We start from the raw sequence: 18,651 nt of genomic DNA on the forward strand, positions 1-18,651 counted from the left end.
CAACATGAAGTTGGGTTAGAAAACTGGATTTATGCACCTGTACAACTAGTTTGGGTCAAAAGTGAAGATGTGTGTTTAAAGCACTACATACAGTATCAGAGCAATGTTTACAGATTCATATCACTGCTGTGTGGTTCTCCTGATCTTAACAAACGTGTCAGATCACAACACCTGACATTTCCTGTGAGGTTGTTAGAGTAGATGCAGATGTTTTTCTGACTTCATTTTTGAAAAAAACTTACAAATCATGATTCACCTTTGTTTTATGAGAAACTGATGTGCAGCTTCATCTTTTATTTATCTTCTGTTGCTTGGATTTTACTTCCACACCTCACACACAAACCTGCTCCTTCGTTTTTTTTAGAAATCTGCCCTTCTAATGTAAAAAACATGTTTCCGCTCGGGTTTTCCACAGCTCCTACAGACTTTACATTAATGATATTTAAACTTGTCATTTTTGCAGACAACACAAATTTATTTTGCACTGGGAGAAATTTAAAGAAGCTCTTGTCTGCTTTTGAAAGGGAGCCGCAAATTCTCAAAACGTGGTTTGATGATATTGAACTAAAAACCTGAGATGTTGAAAATTAAAGTTTTTGAGACTAAATTCCCTGGGGTTGTGATTATATTCAAGAAAAAATATCTAAATCAATAGTAATTCTGTATAAATCTAGGGATATATTCAATTCTAAGGCCTTGTATTTAATTTACTGCTTACTTATACTTCCCTATATAACTTATTGTGAGCCATATGTATTATTAACAAGGCTGCTTAAAATTATCATACAAATCCATTGTTTCAGATTCTTATGATATGAAATTTAATGATTTAGTTTATTATAAATAATGATAAATAATAATAATAATAATAATAATAATATAAATAATGTAAATAATGTTCAGAGCTAAAAATCTCAAGGTCACTCCCAGAGTGTGTTTTTTTCAATACAGGAAACAAATATAAGTTTGTAAGTTTATTCTACAAAAAGATAAAAAAAAATAAAATAAAAACAAAAAAATTGATTAAAAAGAGATGTGTTTCTATTGTTGGGGTTAAATTAAGGAACAATGGTAGCATAAATTTAAAAATGTGTAATTCGCTTTTGGTTTTCAAAAGAATGATCTCTAAAGCTGTTTTTGAGGGTTACAAATATGAATGATTTCCTTTTCTTAAATTATGGAACAATGCTGATAGAAATTTAGGAAAATGTTTAATTTCCTTTCGGTTCTTAAAAGAGTGGTTTATAGAGATATTTCAGAGAGTTACAAGAGTGAATAATTTTCTATTGGTGAGTAGCTTAATTGATAAGAATATAGGCAGGTATATAGAAGCATTTTGCTTTGGCCTGAGCCTGTTCAGTAACTACTTGATAAACAGACTTCTAGCAGCCAGTCAGGTAAAGATCAGATCAGACAAGAACTGATGCGTTCAGGTTCTGCTGAATCAGCTGTGAACTGTGTTCAGTTTCAACACATCAACAGTCAGCTGGGAGGGAAATCTGTGAGTCTGGGTAGCTTTAAATTTGAAGGACTTCTCTGTGATCAAATTCAACATTTATTTGTTGCGGGTTTTTTTACTCAGAATCTCCACTGTTGTATTGTTTTTCAGAGGTGCACAATAATGAAGATGAAGATGATGGTACAGTGAACTATGAAAACTATGGAGGCCATTTTACCTCTGTCAAACTCCACTGATAAACATCTTCCACATCAACATCAACTCATCAAAACTAGAATCACCTCCTGGTGGTTGTCTGCCTCCTCCACTCAGACCGTTTTCAGGTTGCCTCCCTGTTTATCATCAGTCATAGAATATATGAACCATTTGTGTGAAACTTTGATATAATTTTTGTGTGAAGTCTTGAGTGATGACTAAAAAGTGATTTGAGAGGTCACATTGACCTTGACCTTTGACCTTTAGCTACCAAAATCTAATCAGATCATCCTTGAGTCCAGGTGAATGTTTAAATTTGAAGAACTTCCCTCAGGGCATTGCGGATATATATATTATGAATGTCACAGTACTCTGTTTTTTTGTGTCTGCTCCACTCTGTGCTTCACTGACTGACTGCTCTGGTGTCAGTGAAAACTCAGTCCCTCACCGGTCAGATGAAAAGCTCATTAGTGTAACATTTGGTAAAATGTATTTATCATCTACATTTGAATAAAGTCGCTTCAGTAAGTTTTCACTTTGTTTCTTTGGGTTTTCTCTCAAATGAACTGTAGCTTGAATATTATGTTGCAACTGAACTGAAATGCTGATGTTACTTTGATAGATTTGATTGTGTTTAATTTTACACGTGCTATTAGCTCACACACACACCCACACACACACACACACGCACACACACACACACCCACACACACACCCACACACACACACACACGCACACACACACACACACACACACACACACACACACGTGTATCTGCACAATAGTGTTTGCCTCCTCTTCAGGAGGATATGTTTCCATGGTAACATAAGTCAAATTTAGTTTAAAAAAACTGAATTTCCTGAATCCTGATTCACTGTGTGGGGCTGTACCTCTACAGCCCCACAAGGGGGTGCTTCTGCTCCTGCTAGAGGAGCCTACAGCACCCAGGGACTGAGGCGAGGACACTACAGTGTGATTGTGGGGGGGGCCAGTTTTATTTCTTAACTTTATCCTATAAAACTGCCTGATGTGACGGTTACAGGTAAAAATCCTTCCTCATACTCACAAACACCGGTCTAACTTTATCTCTGCAGGAAAATCCATGATGGATGATGCGGACTCTTTGTGACCATGAAGGGTCAGTGGGGGTTCAGTCAGTCCTGGGGGGCTCTTATGTGATACATTGATTTGAAGACTATTGACAGTGCAGCTGCTTTGATTCTGAAAAAGTGTGTAGCAGACGCTAAAGATTAAATGTCCCCAAATATAAAATTTGAAAAACAGAGGCTCTCATCATTCCACCATTCCACCAATCCCATTTTATCATCTAAAAAATATATATCCATGATTTGAGCTGTCTGGAGTTTTAAAGATGCTGCATTCGTTACACAGACCTTTAGTTCCTCATGACTTGGCTGCAGCAGTTCAACATCCAGTTGTTAGACTCTGAGCCAGAACCAGGGAACAGAGACTCCATTTTCAGCATCACTACAGTGGTTATCAATCCATTTTGATCCATTGATCAGAAGATTTTATTGATCACATGCTCTTCAAGCTTCAGATTATACCAGGGCCAGGAAGTATCAGAGAGGGTGAACAATGTGGCACATTTAAAGAAGAGCAGATCTCAGCTGATCATATGATTGATCACATGATTGATCAGAGAAGGAACAGCCAATCATAGATATAGATCGACCCAACATCTGCTATATTCTACAATCTTAAAAAATCCTCTCAGTTTACTCAGGAATATGTAGAATGATTTTTTTTTTTTTTTGTGAGAAATCTTTAAATCAACAGGAAGAATTCACAACAATCTATTATATTGATCAATGTATAAACATACAAACAGGGATGTAATGAAAGGAATCAAACATCTGCTGCAACTGAACAGGCAAATAACTGTCTTTAACATGTTAATAATACATTAGCTGAAACAGTATCATTAAGGTTGTTATTTGCATTTGAACATTTCAGATGTAATACTGATTTGTATAGTCATTGTGAGCATATATGTTATTGAATTAGTTTTAGTTTTGACCTGAACCCAGTCCTGAGAGTCTGAACAGAACCAGTGGGTTCATCCCACAGGTATCAGGAAGTGAGAGCAGAGTGGCACGGCAGAAGCGTGTTGGGCCCATAACCCAAAGAGAAACCATCCTCTGCTAGTTGCAGACATTGGCATGTGTGGAGTCCTGTGTTTCCACCCTATGCGACCAGCAACTGATAACACAGATGCTCCATGACAACTGAGCAACCTCTATCTGTGTCACAGTTCATTCATTCTCTGCCCATGTTTATTACTTACTGTCCATGTCCTCCTGCCCTGCTGTATCCTTGTCTTTCAGCCACCTGACTCACCCTACTCATCCACTTGCCTGTTCCCTATTATCCAATCAGTTCTTAGTATTTATACCAGCCCTTTATCACTCGTTCCCTGACAGACTGTCTTGTGTGCTCTCCAGCCTTTCTTACCTGTTTTCTGCTGCTTGTTTTTGACCACTTCTTTGTTTTTGGATTAAGCCTGGTTTAAGTTCCTGTTACTGACCACTGCCAACACCTTTAACTTCACCTACTCTTTGATCTTGCTGCTTGTGCCTCCTGAGCCTTAATAAAGGTGAACTGTTCTGAGCTCTAACTGGTGACTCAGAGTCCTCCTAACCTGGGGCCTCTATATAACTTGCCTATGCATGAAATGGCACCACTTCCTACTCAAACATTGGCATCTATAAAAACAATCTTGATGGGAGAATGTGCTCACCAGGGGACGGTTTCACATAGACAGACTCTGACTGTGTCTTAGATATAACAAACAGTCAGACTTCAGATAGACGGAGTCTAAATTCATCTGTGCACAAAGCTGAACAGCTTTGAACTAAACTGTTCTTGAGTCAGTCTTTATTTTAGTGAAACAGTCTGACTAACTAATTCTGACAGACCTTTGTGAAACTTGCTCTTGTCTGTAAAATTCAGCTTGTCGAGGCAAAGACAACTGTCCATCTGCTGCTTGCATCTGTTCCACCATTGACAATGACTGTTAAGACCCTATTGTGTTTTGCTTTTACTTCCAGAAGTAACTGAACAAATAACACATCAGTAGGTGAGGGAGTGCGACTGAGTGGTCTAAGCTGCTGAATTTGGGATTCAGTCTCTTTCAAGGTGTTTCAAGGTTCAAATCCCGTCTTTATATCCAGATACTTGGTATCAGCAGGAGAAGTAGGAAAACTCATTAGAACAAATGTCCTTCAAGCCTCATGGCTTGACTGTGTGAGCTGGAGGCTAAGTGGATATTGTTGCACCATCAAGTACTTGGGAAAAAACAGGCTGTCTGTGAACATTTTACTGATACATTCAATATCAACAACGTTTAATTTGTTTCCTACAACAGTTGCAGTTTTTCTGTATCTAATCATGTTTTCTTGTTTGTGTTGTGCCTGTTGTCAGATTGTTGAATGTGTTTCATTTGCAGAACTTTTTGCTACATTCACTGTGAGGCATGGACAATAACAAAGTACACTTACTTGGGTTCTGTACTCAGGTATATTTTTAGTATCTGTGCTTTACTTGAGTGTTTTTTTAGAAACTTCTGACTCCACCACACTTTAAGACCAATATTGTTCTTTCGTTTGAACCTGTCAGTGTCCTAACGATGGAGCCGTTAGGCAAAGATGAGCCAGAAGATTCTTCACCAGAGACCATGCTCTGATCTGAAGTCTGTGTTTGAAGCTTTAGAAATAAAGAAAGATTCATTTAGTTTGAAATGTTTGCTGTGTTTACCACGACCACACTTCATCACTGAATAAAAACATTTGCCACCCAACTCAAGAAAATGTCGAGGTAACGTTTGTTTAATTCCAGATAAACTTTACAACAGACAGCTTGAAGTAGCTTTCTCCTTTTGTTGATTCAGTTGTGTTTTTATGAACACCTCTACAGTCTTTTTATTCTACAGGTTCTACAGTCAGTCAGTCAGTCAGCCAGTCAGTCAGTCAGTCAGTAGGTTGTTTCAGAGTCATTAGGTTCTGTAAATGTGGAACAATACAACAATGTGTTCATATAAAAATGTACTTTTGAATACTTATAATAATGGACTAATGGATTCAAGTCTTCAATCCTGAATTTGGCTTCAGACTTCAAATTCTGACAGAAACCCTGTGTTATAAACAGGAGACTCTTGATGGACCACTTCAACCTGAAGGCCACGGTCACATGACCAGGGTAACTGAGGTAGCACAACCACTAGCAAGCTAATCATCTAGCATATACTGCTGACTGACCAGTGCTAGCTGAGAGCTGCTCCAGTGTTATGAGGCCACGCTGATTGACAGTGCTGTGTTGTAAATTTTTATTTGGAAAAAATTGTAAAGAGGACACACTTGAGGTTTATTGTCTAATTATTATTATGGCACTGGGGAGGCTATTCATGACCTGATATGTGTCATGTTTCACCGTCCAAATGGAGCTGATATTTCTGTAGACACTGATATGCTGGAAGCCATTAGCTCAGCAACAGACCCAAAACTCTAATGGAAAAAAATAACTGGAGAATGAATTATGATTTTTCAAAAAATAATTGACTAAAATGGTGGTTCCCAACCTGCGGGCCGTGGCTGCAAAGGTATTGCAGGTGGGTCAACAAATCGTTTGCAGAAAAGTATAATTTTGGTGAAAACATTTAATTATAAAAAATAAAAATATAAAAATGTTTTTTTTAATGTTTTGAAACAAAATAATCATTAAAAACATTGAAAATGTTTTAAAAGATTTTCAGTGTTTTTTTCTCTTATAAAGTCCTATCACTGTGATAAGCCAATGAAGCCACATCATATACTTGTTCACTATCTCAGTCTGATTGTGTGCTAAAAGATCAGATCCATGGCAAAAAGAATCAAAAAGCTGGTTATCAACAGGAAAAATTAACAGGAAAGAGTGAAGAGACAGATGGTGAATCAACAAGTGTGTCACAGTCTGCTCTGCCCCTAAAACCTGGTTCACTTGTGCTACTATTGGGTTCTCTCCATACCCGTTACAGTACAATCTGGCCAGAAATGGACTCAGCACACAATCCCACACCACTTAGTCGCCTTGAGTATTTGAGTACTTGAGGGCATTTTGCAGCAGCATGAGGCCATGATGACTGCGTCTGCTGCTGAAGCCACACAAGCTGCCGAGACTCATGGACGAGCACTAGCAGCATTAGCCGGACAGATGCAACAGCTAGCAGCCCGTTTCTCCACTGTGTCTGCCCTCTGTTTTGAAGCATCGGCTTCTGCTCCTGCACCTGTGCCAGCCTTTTCCCCGCCCAGAGATGCTCCTGAGCCCCGGGTGGGAACCTTGGAGCATTACGACGGTGATCGAGAGACTTGTGGCCCCTTCCTCACCAACTGCTCTCTTCTGTTTGCCCTGCAGCCCTGCACCTTCGCCACTGAACTGGTGAAGGTTGCATTTGTCATCAACCACCTTACAGGCAGAGCTCGACTATGGGGAACAGCTGAGTGGGAGAGACAGTCTCCAGCCTGTGCCTCCTTTGACCTGTTTTCTGCCGAGCTTCACAAGGTTTTTGGTTTCGAGAATTGTGGTTCTGAGTCAGCAAGGGGACTGATGGGACTGAAACAAGGCGAGTGAACGGTGGAAGATTATTCAATTAACTTCCGTACCAAGGCCAGCCAGAGCAACTGGAGTTCTGCAGCCCTCTGTGACGCCTTCCTCCACGGTCTGGCTGACTATATTAAGGATTGGCTGGTTTCCCATGACATTCCGTCCACATTGGATGGGGTGATTGAGCTGGCCATACGGATCGATCTCCGTATCCAGGCCCGCAGACGAGAGAAGCAGCAGGGGGTCCCTCTTTGTCTGCCGTCCGTTCCCGAGGGGGCTCCACCAGTCCCTCATCCTCACCATGGCAACAGAAGGGGGAGTCTGAGCTAATGCAGCTGGGCCACACCTCTCTCACCCCAGAGGAACGGGAACGTCGTCGCCAGTCTAACTTGTGCATGTACTGCGGGCAAGCTGGTCACTTTGTCTCCAAGTGCCCAGTAAAAGCCAAGGCTCATCCGTAACAGGGGGATACTGGTGAGCCCAACAACTGTTAAACCTCCCCGCAACCAAAGACAGCTGCTCCAAGCCTGGCTCATCCTTCCTGATGGCCCCCACATCCTGGCCCCCCTAATAGACTCTGGGGTGGACGCCTGTATCATTGACGAGGGGCTGGTTCAGCAGCTGGGGCTCAAGCAGATTCCTCTACCTCATCTGGTTCCCGCTCAGGCTCTTGAGGGCCACCATTTGGGCACAGTCACGCACCAGACCGTCCAGATTCCCATGATCCTGTCCGCCAACCACCATGAGACCGTTTAGTTTCACATCCTGGACTCACCTCGCCTGCCTCTCATCCTGGGTCATCCTTGGCTCCGTCGGCACAACCCCAACATTGACTGGGATACGGGGGACCATCCGAGAGTGGGGCACCTCCTGTCACCTGTCCTGCCTGAAGCAAGCTTCCTCGCCGCTTTACACTCCCAGCTCCAGGGCCCCGCCTGACATCTCCGGGGTGCCCCCGGAATATCACGACTTCCGCCAAGTGTTCAGCAAAGCTAAGGCGACGTCTCTGCCTCCGCATCGGCCCTATGACTGCGCCATTGATCTCCTGCCTGGCACATCACCACCCAAGGGGCGTCTGTAGTCCCTGTCCACCCCTGAATGGAAAGCTATGGACACCTACATAAATGAATCCCTGGCTGCAGGCATCATCTGCCCCTCTTCATCTCCAGCCAGGGCAGGCTTCTTTTTTGTGGAGAAGAAAGATAAGATGCTGAGACCCTGCATCGACTACCGGGGTTTGAATGACATCACCATAAAGAACCGGTACCCTCTGCCTCTTATCTCGTCAGCTTTTGAACTGCTTCAGGGGTCCACCATTTTCACCAAGCTTGACCTTCACAACGCCTACCATCTTGTCCGCATCAGAGAGGGGGATGAATGGAAGACAGGGTTCAACACCCCCACGGGGCATTACGAATATCTTGTAATGCCTTTCGGACTCACCAATGCCCCTGCCGTCTTCCAAGCCCTGGTGAATGACCGCTTCGTCTTTGTATACTTCACTGACATCCTAATCTTCTCGAAGACCCAGGAGGAACATGTTCATGTTCAGATGGCTCTGGAGGAGTGGCGGCATTGGCTGGAGGGCGCCAAGGAACCCTTCCTGGTTTGGACCGACCATAAGAACTTGGAATACGTCCAAACAGCAAAAAGATTGAGCTCCCGCCAGGCCCGCTGGTCCTTATTCTTCACTCGGTTCAACTTCACCCTCTCCTACTGTCCAGGGTCCCACAACATCAAGCCTGACGCCCTGTCCCGGCAGTTCCAGAAGGGGGAGGATTCTGCTGAGGGGTCTGCCACCATCCTTCCTCCTCCCTGTGTCATCGCCACCCTGACCTGGGATATAGAGGAGAGAGTGAGACTCGCCATGGAGGGTCAACCTGGCCCCAGCGCCTGCCTGCCTAATCGCCTGTACGTCCCACAAGCCCTGAGGTCGGAAGTGCTACAATGGGCCCACACCTCCAAACTCTCCTGCCATCCGGGTTCCCAGCAAACTCAAGACGTCCTCCTACAACGCCTCTGGTGGCCCACCCTGAAGGAGGACACCCGCAATTTTGTCAAGGCCTGCTCTGTCTGCAACCAGCATAAACCCTCCCATCAGACTCCAGCGGTATTCCTTCAGCCTCTCCCAGTCCCACATCGTCCATGGTCACACGTCTCCTTGGACTTTGTCATGGGTCTTCCTCCTTCCAACGGCAACACGGTCATCCTCACGGTGGTCGACCGTTTCAGCAAGATGGCCCACTTTGTGCCCCTGCCCAAATTGCCGTCAGCTAAACAGATGGCCCAGCTGGTCCTGCTCCACATCTTCTGCCTGCTGGTCTCCCTGTCGATGTGGTGTCTGACCGGGGGCCCCAGTTCTCCTTGGTTTTTTGGAGGGAGTTTTGTAGCCTGATAGGAGCCACTGCCAGTCTCTCCTCTGGGCTCCACCCCCAGTCTAACGGGCAGACTAAGCAGAAGAGCCAGGAGATGGAGACGGCCCTTCGCTGCACGGTCTCCCGGAATCCGTCCCCCTGGTTGCAGCAGCTCCTATGGGTGGAATACGCCCACAACTCCCTCACCAGCTCCGCCACAGGCCTCTCGCCCTTCCAGGGTGCCTACGGCTACCAGTCCCCGCTCTTCCCAGCCTTGGAGAAGGAAGTTTCCTGTCCCTCTGTCCAGGCCTTCATCCGTCCCTGTCGCCGAACCTGGGTCCAGGCATGCACTGCCCTCCAGCGCTCCGTGAGTCGTTACACTGACTCGGCCTACCGGCAACGATCTCCAGCTCCAGTCTACCAGGTCGGCTAGAAGGTGTGGCTCTTCACCCGGGACCTACCCCTCTGGGTGGAATCTAAGAAACTGGCTCCCAGGTTCATCGGCCCATTCCCCATCCAGAGGGTCATCAGTCCAACAGTGGTGAGACTGAGGCTACTGCGCACCATGTGTGTCCATCCCACTTTCCACGTGTCCAAAGTGAAGCTGGTCCACGAAAGCCCTCTGTCGCAGGCGGCCCCACCTCCTCCTCCTCCTCGCCACATCGATGAGGGACCAGTTTTTTCAGTTCTGCGCCTGGTCCGTTCCCGTCGTCGTGGAAGGGGCCTCCAGTACCTGGTCGATTGGGAGGGCTACGGTCCGGAGGAGAGGTCCTGGATTCCTGCTCGCCACATCAACGACCCTGACCTCATCTCCGACTTCCACCGTGATCACCCTGACCAGCCCTCCAATACCACCGCACCACCTAGGGGTCCCCGTCCGACGGTCCACGCCTCCTCCCTGCCTGTTCCCTCTGACATGGATCTCCCTGCGGAGGGGCCATCCGACGACGAGGGATCCCTCCACCGGACCCCCTCCACCCACCTGGCTGAGGAGATGGACTGGTCTGACTCCCAGGAGTTTTTGGCACTCAGCCTGTTCCTGCTCCACCAAGAGACCCACTTTGTCAGCTTCACCTCGCCAGCTCACCTCCTCTGGTGACGTCAGCCCCACCGACTCCGTCTCAAGGTCCGGATCCACACCCCGCCATACTCACCTGAATCCAGTTCTCTGCTGCCATCCTCGGGTTAGCTGTGTACCTGTTTTGATCTGCCGAATAAAGACTGTTTCCAGATTAAAACCTGGTTCACTTGTGCTGCTATTGGGTTTTCTCCATACCCGTTACAAAGTGATCTCTCCTCTGTCAGGCAAATTTGGAGGAAGTACAATTCAGACACTGTGTTGGTGACTGTAGAGCTTCCTACATGTTTCCTCTGCTCTCAGTTCAGTCCTGAATGTTTGATCATTAAAATAAAAAGTGCTCTGAGAACCTATTTTTCAGCGTCTGTATTGTTACAGGGTCTGATGTGGTTCACGAACATGTTTGAGATTTTAAAGTGGGCTATGAGCTAGAAAAGGTTGAAACCACTGGACTAGAACATGATTGTTCATAATGGACATGATGCTGAACTCTGGAGGGAGGTTAGCTGCAACAAGTCTGTTTCTCTCAAATTGTCAAAACTCAGTACAAGAATAAAGAAATTTGTCTCTGGTTGATGAACAATGAATGTCTTTTTCCAGGATGGCTGCTTCTTCACCTCTGACCTTCTACATGACATGTAGAAACGCTACAGAACAGGGTCTGATCACAGTCCATTATAACTAGGGATGTGGCGTTTGCATTATGGGAAATGCAGGATATCTCAGCCACTGCTGCTCTGATTCAAACCATTCTTTTGTGCAATCTCATGAGTCCCAACTTTACAGGAATGAAGCACCATGTTTCTGAAGTATCTCCAAAACTGTGTTCACTGATTGGTCTAAACTGGAAACACTGTACGCAGCCAGACTACTAAAGAATAAGGCAAGGTAAATTTATTTGTATAGCACACTATCACACACAGAGGTCATTCAATGTGCTTAACAGAAATAAAAGAAGCATAAGGATAGAAGTAAAAAAACATCATAAATCATAAAACAGTATAAAAACACAGATTATAAAATAGATAATATCTCATTAAAGTGCAATGATTAAAATATTAAATGAAGGCAGAGGAGAACAGAGCAGTTTTTAGCTTCTTTTTAAAGTCAATTACAGTTTGGGCAGATTTGACCTCCAGTAGGAGCTGGTTCCAGCAGGGGGCAGTATTTTGGTTGAAAGCGATTTCACCCTGTTTAGTTTTAACTCTAGGCTCCACTGATCAGCTCCTATTTGGCTCATATACATGGAACATTTCTGAAATATATTTAGGTCGCAGACCATTTAGTGACTTATAGACAATAAGTCAAAATTTGAATTGACCTCTGTATCTGACTGGAAGCCAGTGCAAAGACCAGAGAGCGGGAGTGAATTGCTCTGTTCTTTGTTTTAGTGAGACCCTGAGCAGCAGCATCTGAATAAATTGTAGCTGTCTAATGGTCTAATCAGGTAAACCAGTGAGGAGAGCTTTGTAATAATTGACAAAAGATATAAAAGCATCAATGAGATTCTCTAAGTCTTGGTTAGACATAAGGTCTCTGACCTTAGCTATGTTTCTGAGATGCCAAAATGCAGATTTAGTTATAACACAGGAGACATGCTGCAGTCTGAAACTTTATTGAGAAGATCAAGACCTGGCAATTGTGTGTCACTGTCCGCCAGTCAGTTAACACTCCCCCTTGGATGCCACTCTCACATTGTTCTTCTTTTCTCTGTAGGAACAAACAATACATGTCATCAGAGCTTTGAGGTTTGACTTCAGTGTATATGCGCATACGTAGGTGTAGGTGTGTGTTAGTGTTACATACCTGTTCTGCCTGCAGAGAGTACACTCCGTACTGTAGGTAATTCCATCACTGCCACATACTGGATCATACTCCCTGGTGCAGACTCCTCCATACTTTTCACATTCAGGCTGGACACAGACAGGTGGTCACATGGTTATTGATCAGACACAGACAGGTGTTTCTCTTATTCTGTCCACCTCATGTATATCAGTGAGAGTAGAGTAAATAACAAACACATCTCTGACACAGACTCAGTGTGGTACTGTTTATTACTGATGGATCAGACTGAGATTTAATACAGGCTGTATAATAAACTGGAAACTGACTCCATATCATATCATCATATGTACAGTATATCATATACTGTATCATCATAACAGGACCAGTCTCCCACACATAAATTAAAAATGATATCAGCTGATATCATTTAAAAATTTAACAAGTAGACCTCCACAGTCTCTCAGAGGAGCAAGCGTTAGTCACTTAATAGAGACATGGTTGTAGAAACCAGTCTGTCCCAGTCCAGAGCTGTTATAGGGACCAGTCTCTCCTGTGATCCGGTGTCATGGTGGTTCCCTTTGAGCTCAGCTAAGGATGTTCACTATCTCAGAAACTTAGAAACCATAACCTTAAAAAAAAAACCTCTAGACGCCAGTGCTCAGACAGCAAAATGAAACTTCTGGCCCAACATGCCTCGGCCCGAGTCTGGCCCATGTAGTTCCACATCTGGGCAGAGTCTGGTTATAAGTGTGCCAGAATTAGCCCAGACATGGAAGTATGTAGCATCTGACAATCATGGAGCCAGATGTATACTGGGCCAGATGAAAATAAGCATGTGGCCAAGTATGGGCCATATTTATTTTGCTACCTGGGTTATGACCTCTGACCTTGTCATCCAAGTCACAGTGGTAAGTGTGATAACCATATAGTATTAGTGCAGAGACATGACTATACAGGGTGTCTCTATAATATATATACAGGTTGGATGATTGATTTGAAATATCACTAAGTCCCTTCAACTGGAACCGGAGCACGTTTCCTCTGCTCACGCCTGTCTCCTCTGCAGTGTCTAACACTGTCTCTGCTTGGAAACTGAGCCATTGTTGGAGTTCCACATGTCAGCCCTGCTCTGTTACACAAGTCAGCAGTGTTGACAACACAACAGGCTGCCACACATACTTGTTTTGTTTCCTTCTCACCATTACAACACCTGACCTTTTCAAATCTGGAGCAACATCAGGGCAGGTTTCAAGAAAAAAAAAAAAAGATGAGTTTTCAGATTTTTTAGTTTGGTCACGACTTTAATAAACTGAAGAAATGGAGCTGTGTGATTCTGCAGCAGTCTCACCTCTCCGGGTTTAGCCACAGATTCTTGTTCTCCAGATATCAGCACCTCATCACTGTCTGCAAACTGAGTCGTAGTCACATCCTCCTGGGACAGGACTACACACACACACACACACACACACACACACACACACACACACACACACACACACACACACACACACATACACACACACATTTGTCTTACTGTAGTTGTTAGGACACTCAATGACATACTGCATTCCTTAGACTGTAAATTAAACCTAAACCTGATTCTAACCTGAACCTTAAAACCAAGTCCGAACCCTAAACTGGTTCTTTAGAGAAGTTAGGACAAAACACACACACATACATGCACACACGCACACATGCACACAAACACACACACGCATGATATCAGCCCTTCACACCCCTCACACAAAACCAGTCCATTGTGTACTGTAACCAGTTTTTTGTCCTCTCAGCTTCCTCTGCTTCTGTTGCTCTTTGTGTGTTGCTGTTGTTGTTGTTGTGGAGAACAATGCTGAACCTGATATTTTCAGGTGCGGCACAACTTTACTCCCTCTTCTCTGGGACTAATAGTTGTGACTTCAGCCAGTAAAACTGGACAAACCACTGCGTCCAGACCATAACTGACTGTCTGTCAGTATCTATGGTGAGACTTCATGTTAATATCAGGTACTATGCTATCTGTGTGCAGTGTGATTGGTAAATACACACAGCTGTTTAAACCAATTCACCCGTGGGAAGAACCACAGCTGAGAGAAAATGATCCACCACAGTTAAAGAGTTCTGATCTGCTGCCAAAACACTTCACCTTCATTACTTTTTCAATAAACAAACAACAAAAACAACAAAAACAACCTCCTTCTCACTTCATGACGTCAGTTTGATTTGACAGACAGACTGTTTTTAGATTTTTACAGATTATCTCTTTGTTACACTGTGATTACAAACTGTCATCTCTCAATCCACAGTATCAGTGTGGAGATAATACTGAACCTGTTCTCACTCTGATCCTTCTGTCTGTCTTGTTTTTGACGTGCTGCTCAGGAAACGCTGGAAACTTCCCTCACTGAACTGGTGGTTTAAAGGAAACTGAGAGAGACTAGAGATCACGACTGTAAACTGTGAATGGACTTACCAGAGACAGAGAGCAGCAGGACACAGAACAGGAGCACAGCCAGCTTCATGACTCCCAGTGTGTGGACGACAGGTGTGAGCTTGACACATCATGTTTTCCTTTTATATACCACCTGTTGAACTGACTTTGACCCACCCCTACCCTGCTCCTGATTGGCTTGTACTCTTTGCCTTCGTCGACTGGATTAGTTAGGTTCAGGCATGAAGAGTGATGATTGGGTATTATGATACTATACTACACTATATACAGAGCTATACTAGGGGGAAAGAGAATATAGCATAATGCAGGTTACACACAATGATAAAAATAATAATAAATTAATAAATACTATACTGACGATAGATAGATAGATAGATAGATAGATAGATAGATAGATAGATAGATAGATAGATAGATAGATAGATAGATAGATAGATACTTTATTTATCCCCTAGGGCAAATTCATGTGTCCATTAGCTCATTGTTGATAATAATAATAATAATAATAGTAATAATAACAGTTAATAATGATAATAATAATAACAATAATAATAACAGTTAATAATAAATAAACAATAATAATTAGATTAGTCCACTTCCTTTGGCTGAGGTGTTGTATAGCCTGATGGCAGTGGGAACAAAGGATCTCCTGAACCTCTCTGTTCTGCAGCACAGTGAGATGAGATGTTTGCTGCAGCTGTAGCTGCTTCTCTGTCCTGCCAGAATGTTGTGGACAGGATGGTTGGTATTGTCCAAGATGACCTCCATCTTACATTGCATGCGTCTCTCCACAACAATCCTGAGTGAGTGCAGACTCCTGCCAAGCACAGACCCAGCCAGCTTGACCAGTCTCTTTGTGTTCATGTCAGCCATGCCGCTACTGATAGAACTAAAAAGGATTATAAAGACTAATAATAAGGCTAATAATAATAGTAGCAAATATGAATGGGCTGATGCAACATCATCCACTGGCCAGGAAATGGCGCTGCAGTGACCGTCCTCCCTCAGAAACATTTATTCAAGCAGCTTATTTTGACCAAGCATCAACCTGAGGCCAGAAAATTAAGCCAAAACGAAAGTACCAAAACCTGCAGTTCTTCTAAAGACCACTAGAGTCTGGCTCCAGCAGTGAGTCAATCCCTATAGACTCCCATGTTAAAATGTCCAACTTTACAGCAGAAATAAACATGTTTACAGCCTGGTACAAAAACAGTTTTGAGTGACAGGTAGGTGAGCGTATGCTTACCACAAACCAGCATGCACGAAAGTCTCGGCTCCACACAGGCTCCACCTCTTTGTCCATTTTTAGATTAGCTGGGAGTTAGAGTTGGAGTTCACTCTGAGCTTCAAAACCGCTCTTCAGAAAACTGTGGGTGACGTCACAGAGGCTCAGCCATCTTTATTTACAGTCTGTGGTTTTGACCCACGATCATGTTTTATTGTGAAGAGACATCCAGTAGTCATGTTATACTGCATCCGTTTTTTTTCAGCAAATGGCCCAAAACAATGATAATATGTTTGAGTGACAGTGCCCTTGAGTGGCTGTAGTAATTATAACGAGACAAAGGAGGAAGTCAGGTGATGAAGTTACAGACCCACAAAGTGCGCTAACGCAGGTGCATGGTCAGGATGGATGGATGGGTCGACAGAACATCGGACTCTAACACAGGAGGCCGGGTGTAATGTTTCATCATGACAGACTGAGACAGCAAACAGCTATACGATGTGGTTGCTATCATTGGCTTATCACAGTTTTAGGCCTTAAACATGAGAAAAAACAGTGTGATTTTTGATTGATTTTTTAAACATTTAAAAACATTATTGATCTTTTTACCAAAATTGCAAGTCATCCTCCAACCTGAACAACCATGCAGGTTGTTTTTTTCAACCCTCTGATATGAACCATACAAGTGTCTCCTGAAATAGCGCCTCTACGGCGGCAGGTGTACCGGACCTTGGTTGTCCTGGTTACAATAATAAACACGCAGACTGTACCTACCACGCCATGTACCTACCTTTGTCGACATGGTTGCTATAATAACAGTCATGGCTTAGTTAGGTTTAGGAAAAGGTCCTGTTTTGGGTTAAATGTTATTCAACATTACACAGTCTTTGTTCTCATGGTTACAATATAAACATCTACTTTCACATGGGAATTGGACACTGCTCTCCTGTGTCATATTCATCCATCCACCACAACCTCCTCCAGACGTGGACTTTGTCTCTTTTTATACTACGTCGCCACACTTTTCCCATTGCTCCTTTCATTATTACTTCGACCAAGATGTCACCTAGCAACAAAACATAAATATGGGTCATAACAACTTGCTTCACAGACGACCTATGGGCTCATTTTTTTTTTTACAGGTGGGCTGTCTCTTTAAATTGTACTCTTTAGGAAATGATTTGTAGGTCCACTTGCAATACCTTCACAGCCCACCAGTGGGCCCCGGTCCACAGGTGGGAACCAAGGCTCTATCTGTACTAAACCTAGGCCTACTGGTTTTAGGGCAATAAAGAAATCATATCTTCAGTATTTCCAAACCAGAGTTTCACTTCCAGCAGTGCATCATTTTACTCCCTTGTGCTGGGAAAAAAACATTTACAGACAGTATGAATTACAAGTAACAAAAACTCTAGGTAATTTAAAAAGACTTTATGTGGTCATGTTTTCTGGTAGGTGGGGTGCTGTGAGCATAGTCTCTTTAAAGTCCTGGTCTGTGTCCTTGCTGTGACACAGCCTCTGGAGCCTATTACAAACCTCACTGTGTTCCTGTATATCTGATAAGCAAGTGTCCGGATTGTGTTTGATTTGCTCACCTGTACTTGAAGCAACACGCCCCTGCACCAGTGTGGTCCACACCCTTAAGCTGCATTCATGCAACGTCAGCAGAATTAGAAGAACCGGAAAAACTTCTGACTTGGAAATGTTCACACATTGTTCCATCATAGTTCCCTCCAATGCTGGTCTCAGTCACACTGTGTAAACCAGACCAAAGCAGCTTTGTTGTGTTACATATCTATAGCTAACAAGTGTAACCAGATACAAAACAGTGAAGGCCAACAGCTCATTTTGAATCTTTTGTTGACTTCAGTGTATTAATATTGATACTGTCTCACCAAGTTAAAGAATCTGTCACTCCTAAATATTCCTGACCTAAGGTTGAAGTGACTGTTTATAATGAGAACAGACATTATCCTGCTCCTCCCTTCCTGTCTACCCAGTTTCAGGAATCAGATACACCTTTTACAGTAGTGTATCTACAAACCAATGCCCTGTCATGAGATACATGAAATATACGGTCTAAATGGGCCCTTATTACGTTAATGTTTTCACTATGTTATCAAAAGTGGATATAAAAGAAAGAGGGGGGAGGGGCAATTAAAAACGAACTGAACACTACATGTGGCAGCTGAAAAGGCTGAAACTGGTGCCTGTGAAACGCTGTGGTGGACGTTGGGCCGGCAGAGACATGACGCAGCCTGGTTTCCCAACGTTAGTCGTAAATACCACCTGTAGGTGCATTCACGGGCTCTGCGGTCGAACAAGACAAAACACAGATCACGTACAAATTATCACACAGTCCTCGGTCATTTTATGGTTGCTTCGTTTAATTTGACATTTATAATCTGAGGCAAATAAAGACGCACAGGAAAGCAAAATAAAATATAGAATACACACAATGGATACTGATTGGGCCGCTTCATAATAATTCTTCTAACCAAAAATAG

The 18,651-nt window shown here is 43.5% G+C and overlaps 1 protein-coding gene across 1 annotated transcript; it reads right to left on the reverse strand.

Moving 5' to 3' along the window:
- Nucleotides 1–12,284: 12,284 nt before the first annotated feature.
- LOC111230397 (trypsin inhibitor ClTI-1-like) lies at nucleotides 12,285–15,025 on the reverse strand. The gene is made up of 4 exons (XM_022757117.1): nucleotides 14,941–15,025; nucleotides 13,819–13,913; nucleotides 12,492–12,598; nucleotides 12,285–12,395 (listed from the first exon to the last, which is right to left on the reverse strand). Exons 1-4 carry the CDS (start codon nucleotides 14,987–14,989, stop codon nucleotides 12,350–12,352), a joined length of 297 nt encoding a protein of 98 aa, XP_022612838.1. The 5' UTR covers nucleotides 14,990–15,025; the 3' UTR covers nucleotides 12,285–12,349.
- Between the last annotated feature and the right edge of the window lie 3,626 nt (nucleotides 15,026–18,651).

Source organism: Seriola dumerili, unplaced genomic scaffold, assembly GCF_002260705.1.
Source record: "Seriola dumerili isolate Sdu_G_001 unplaced genomic scaffold, Sdu_1.0 BDQW01000264.1, whole genome shotgun sequence".
In the NCBI taxonomy this organism is placed as follows: domain Eukaryota; kingdom Metazoa; phylum Chordata; class Actinopteri; order Carangiformes; family Carangidae; genus Seriola; species Seriola dumerili.

Excerpts from the sequence above, each read along its gene's own strand:
- LOC111230397 (XM_022757117.1), bottom strand. The coding sequence starts at position 14,989 with ATGAAGCTGGCTGTGCTCCTGTTCTGTGTCCTGCTGCTCTCTGTCTCT. Across the intron at positions 13,914-14,940 it reads CCTGCTGCTCTCTGTCTCTG|TCCTGTCCCAGGAGGATGTG; the intron begins GTAAGTCCATTC and ends GTGTGTGTGTAG. Across the intron at positions 12,396-12,491 it reads ACTCTCTGCAGGCAGAACAG|AGAAAAGAAGAACAATGTGA; the intron begins GTATGTAACACT and ends TTGTTCCTACAG.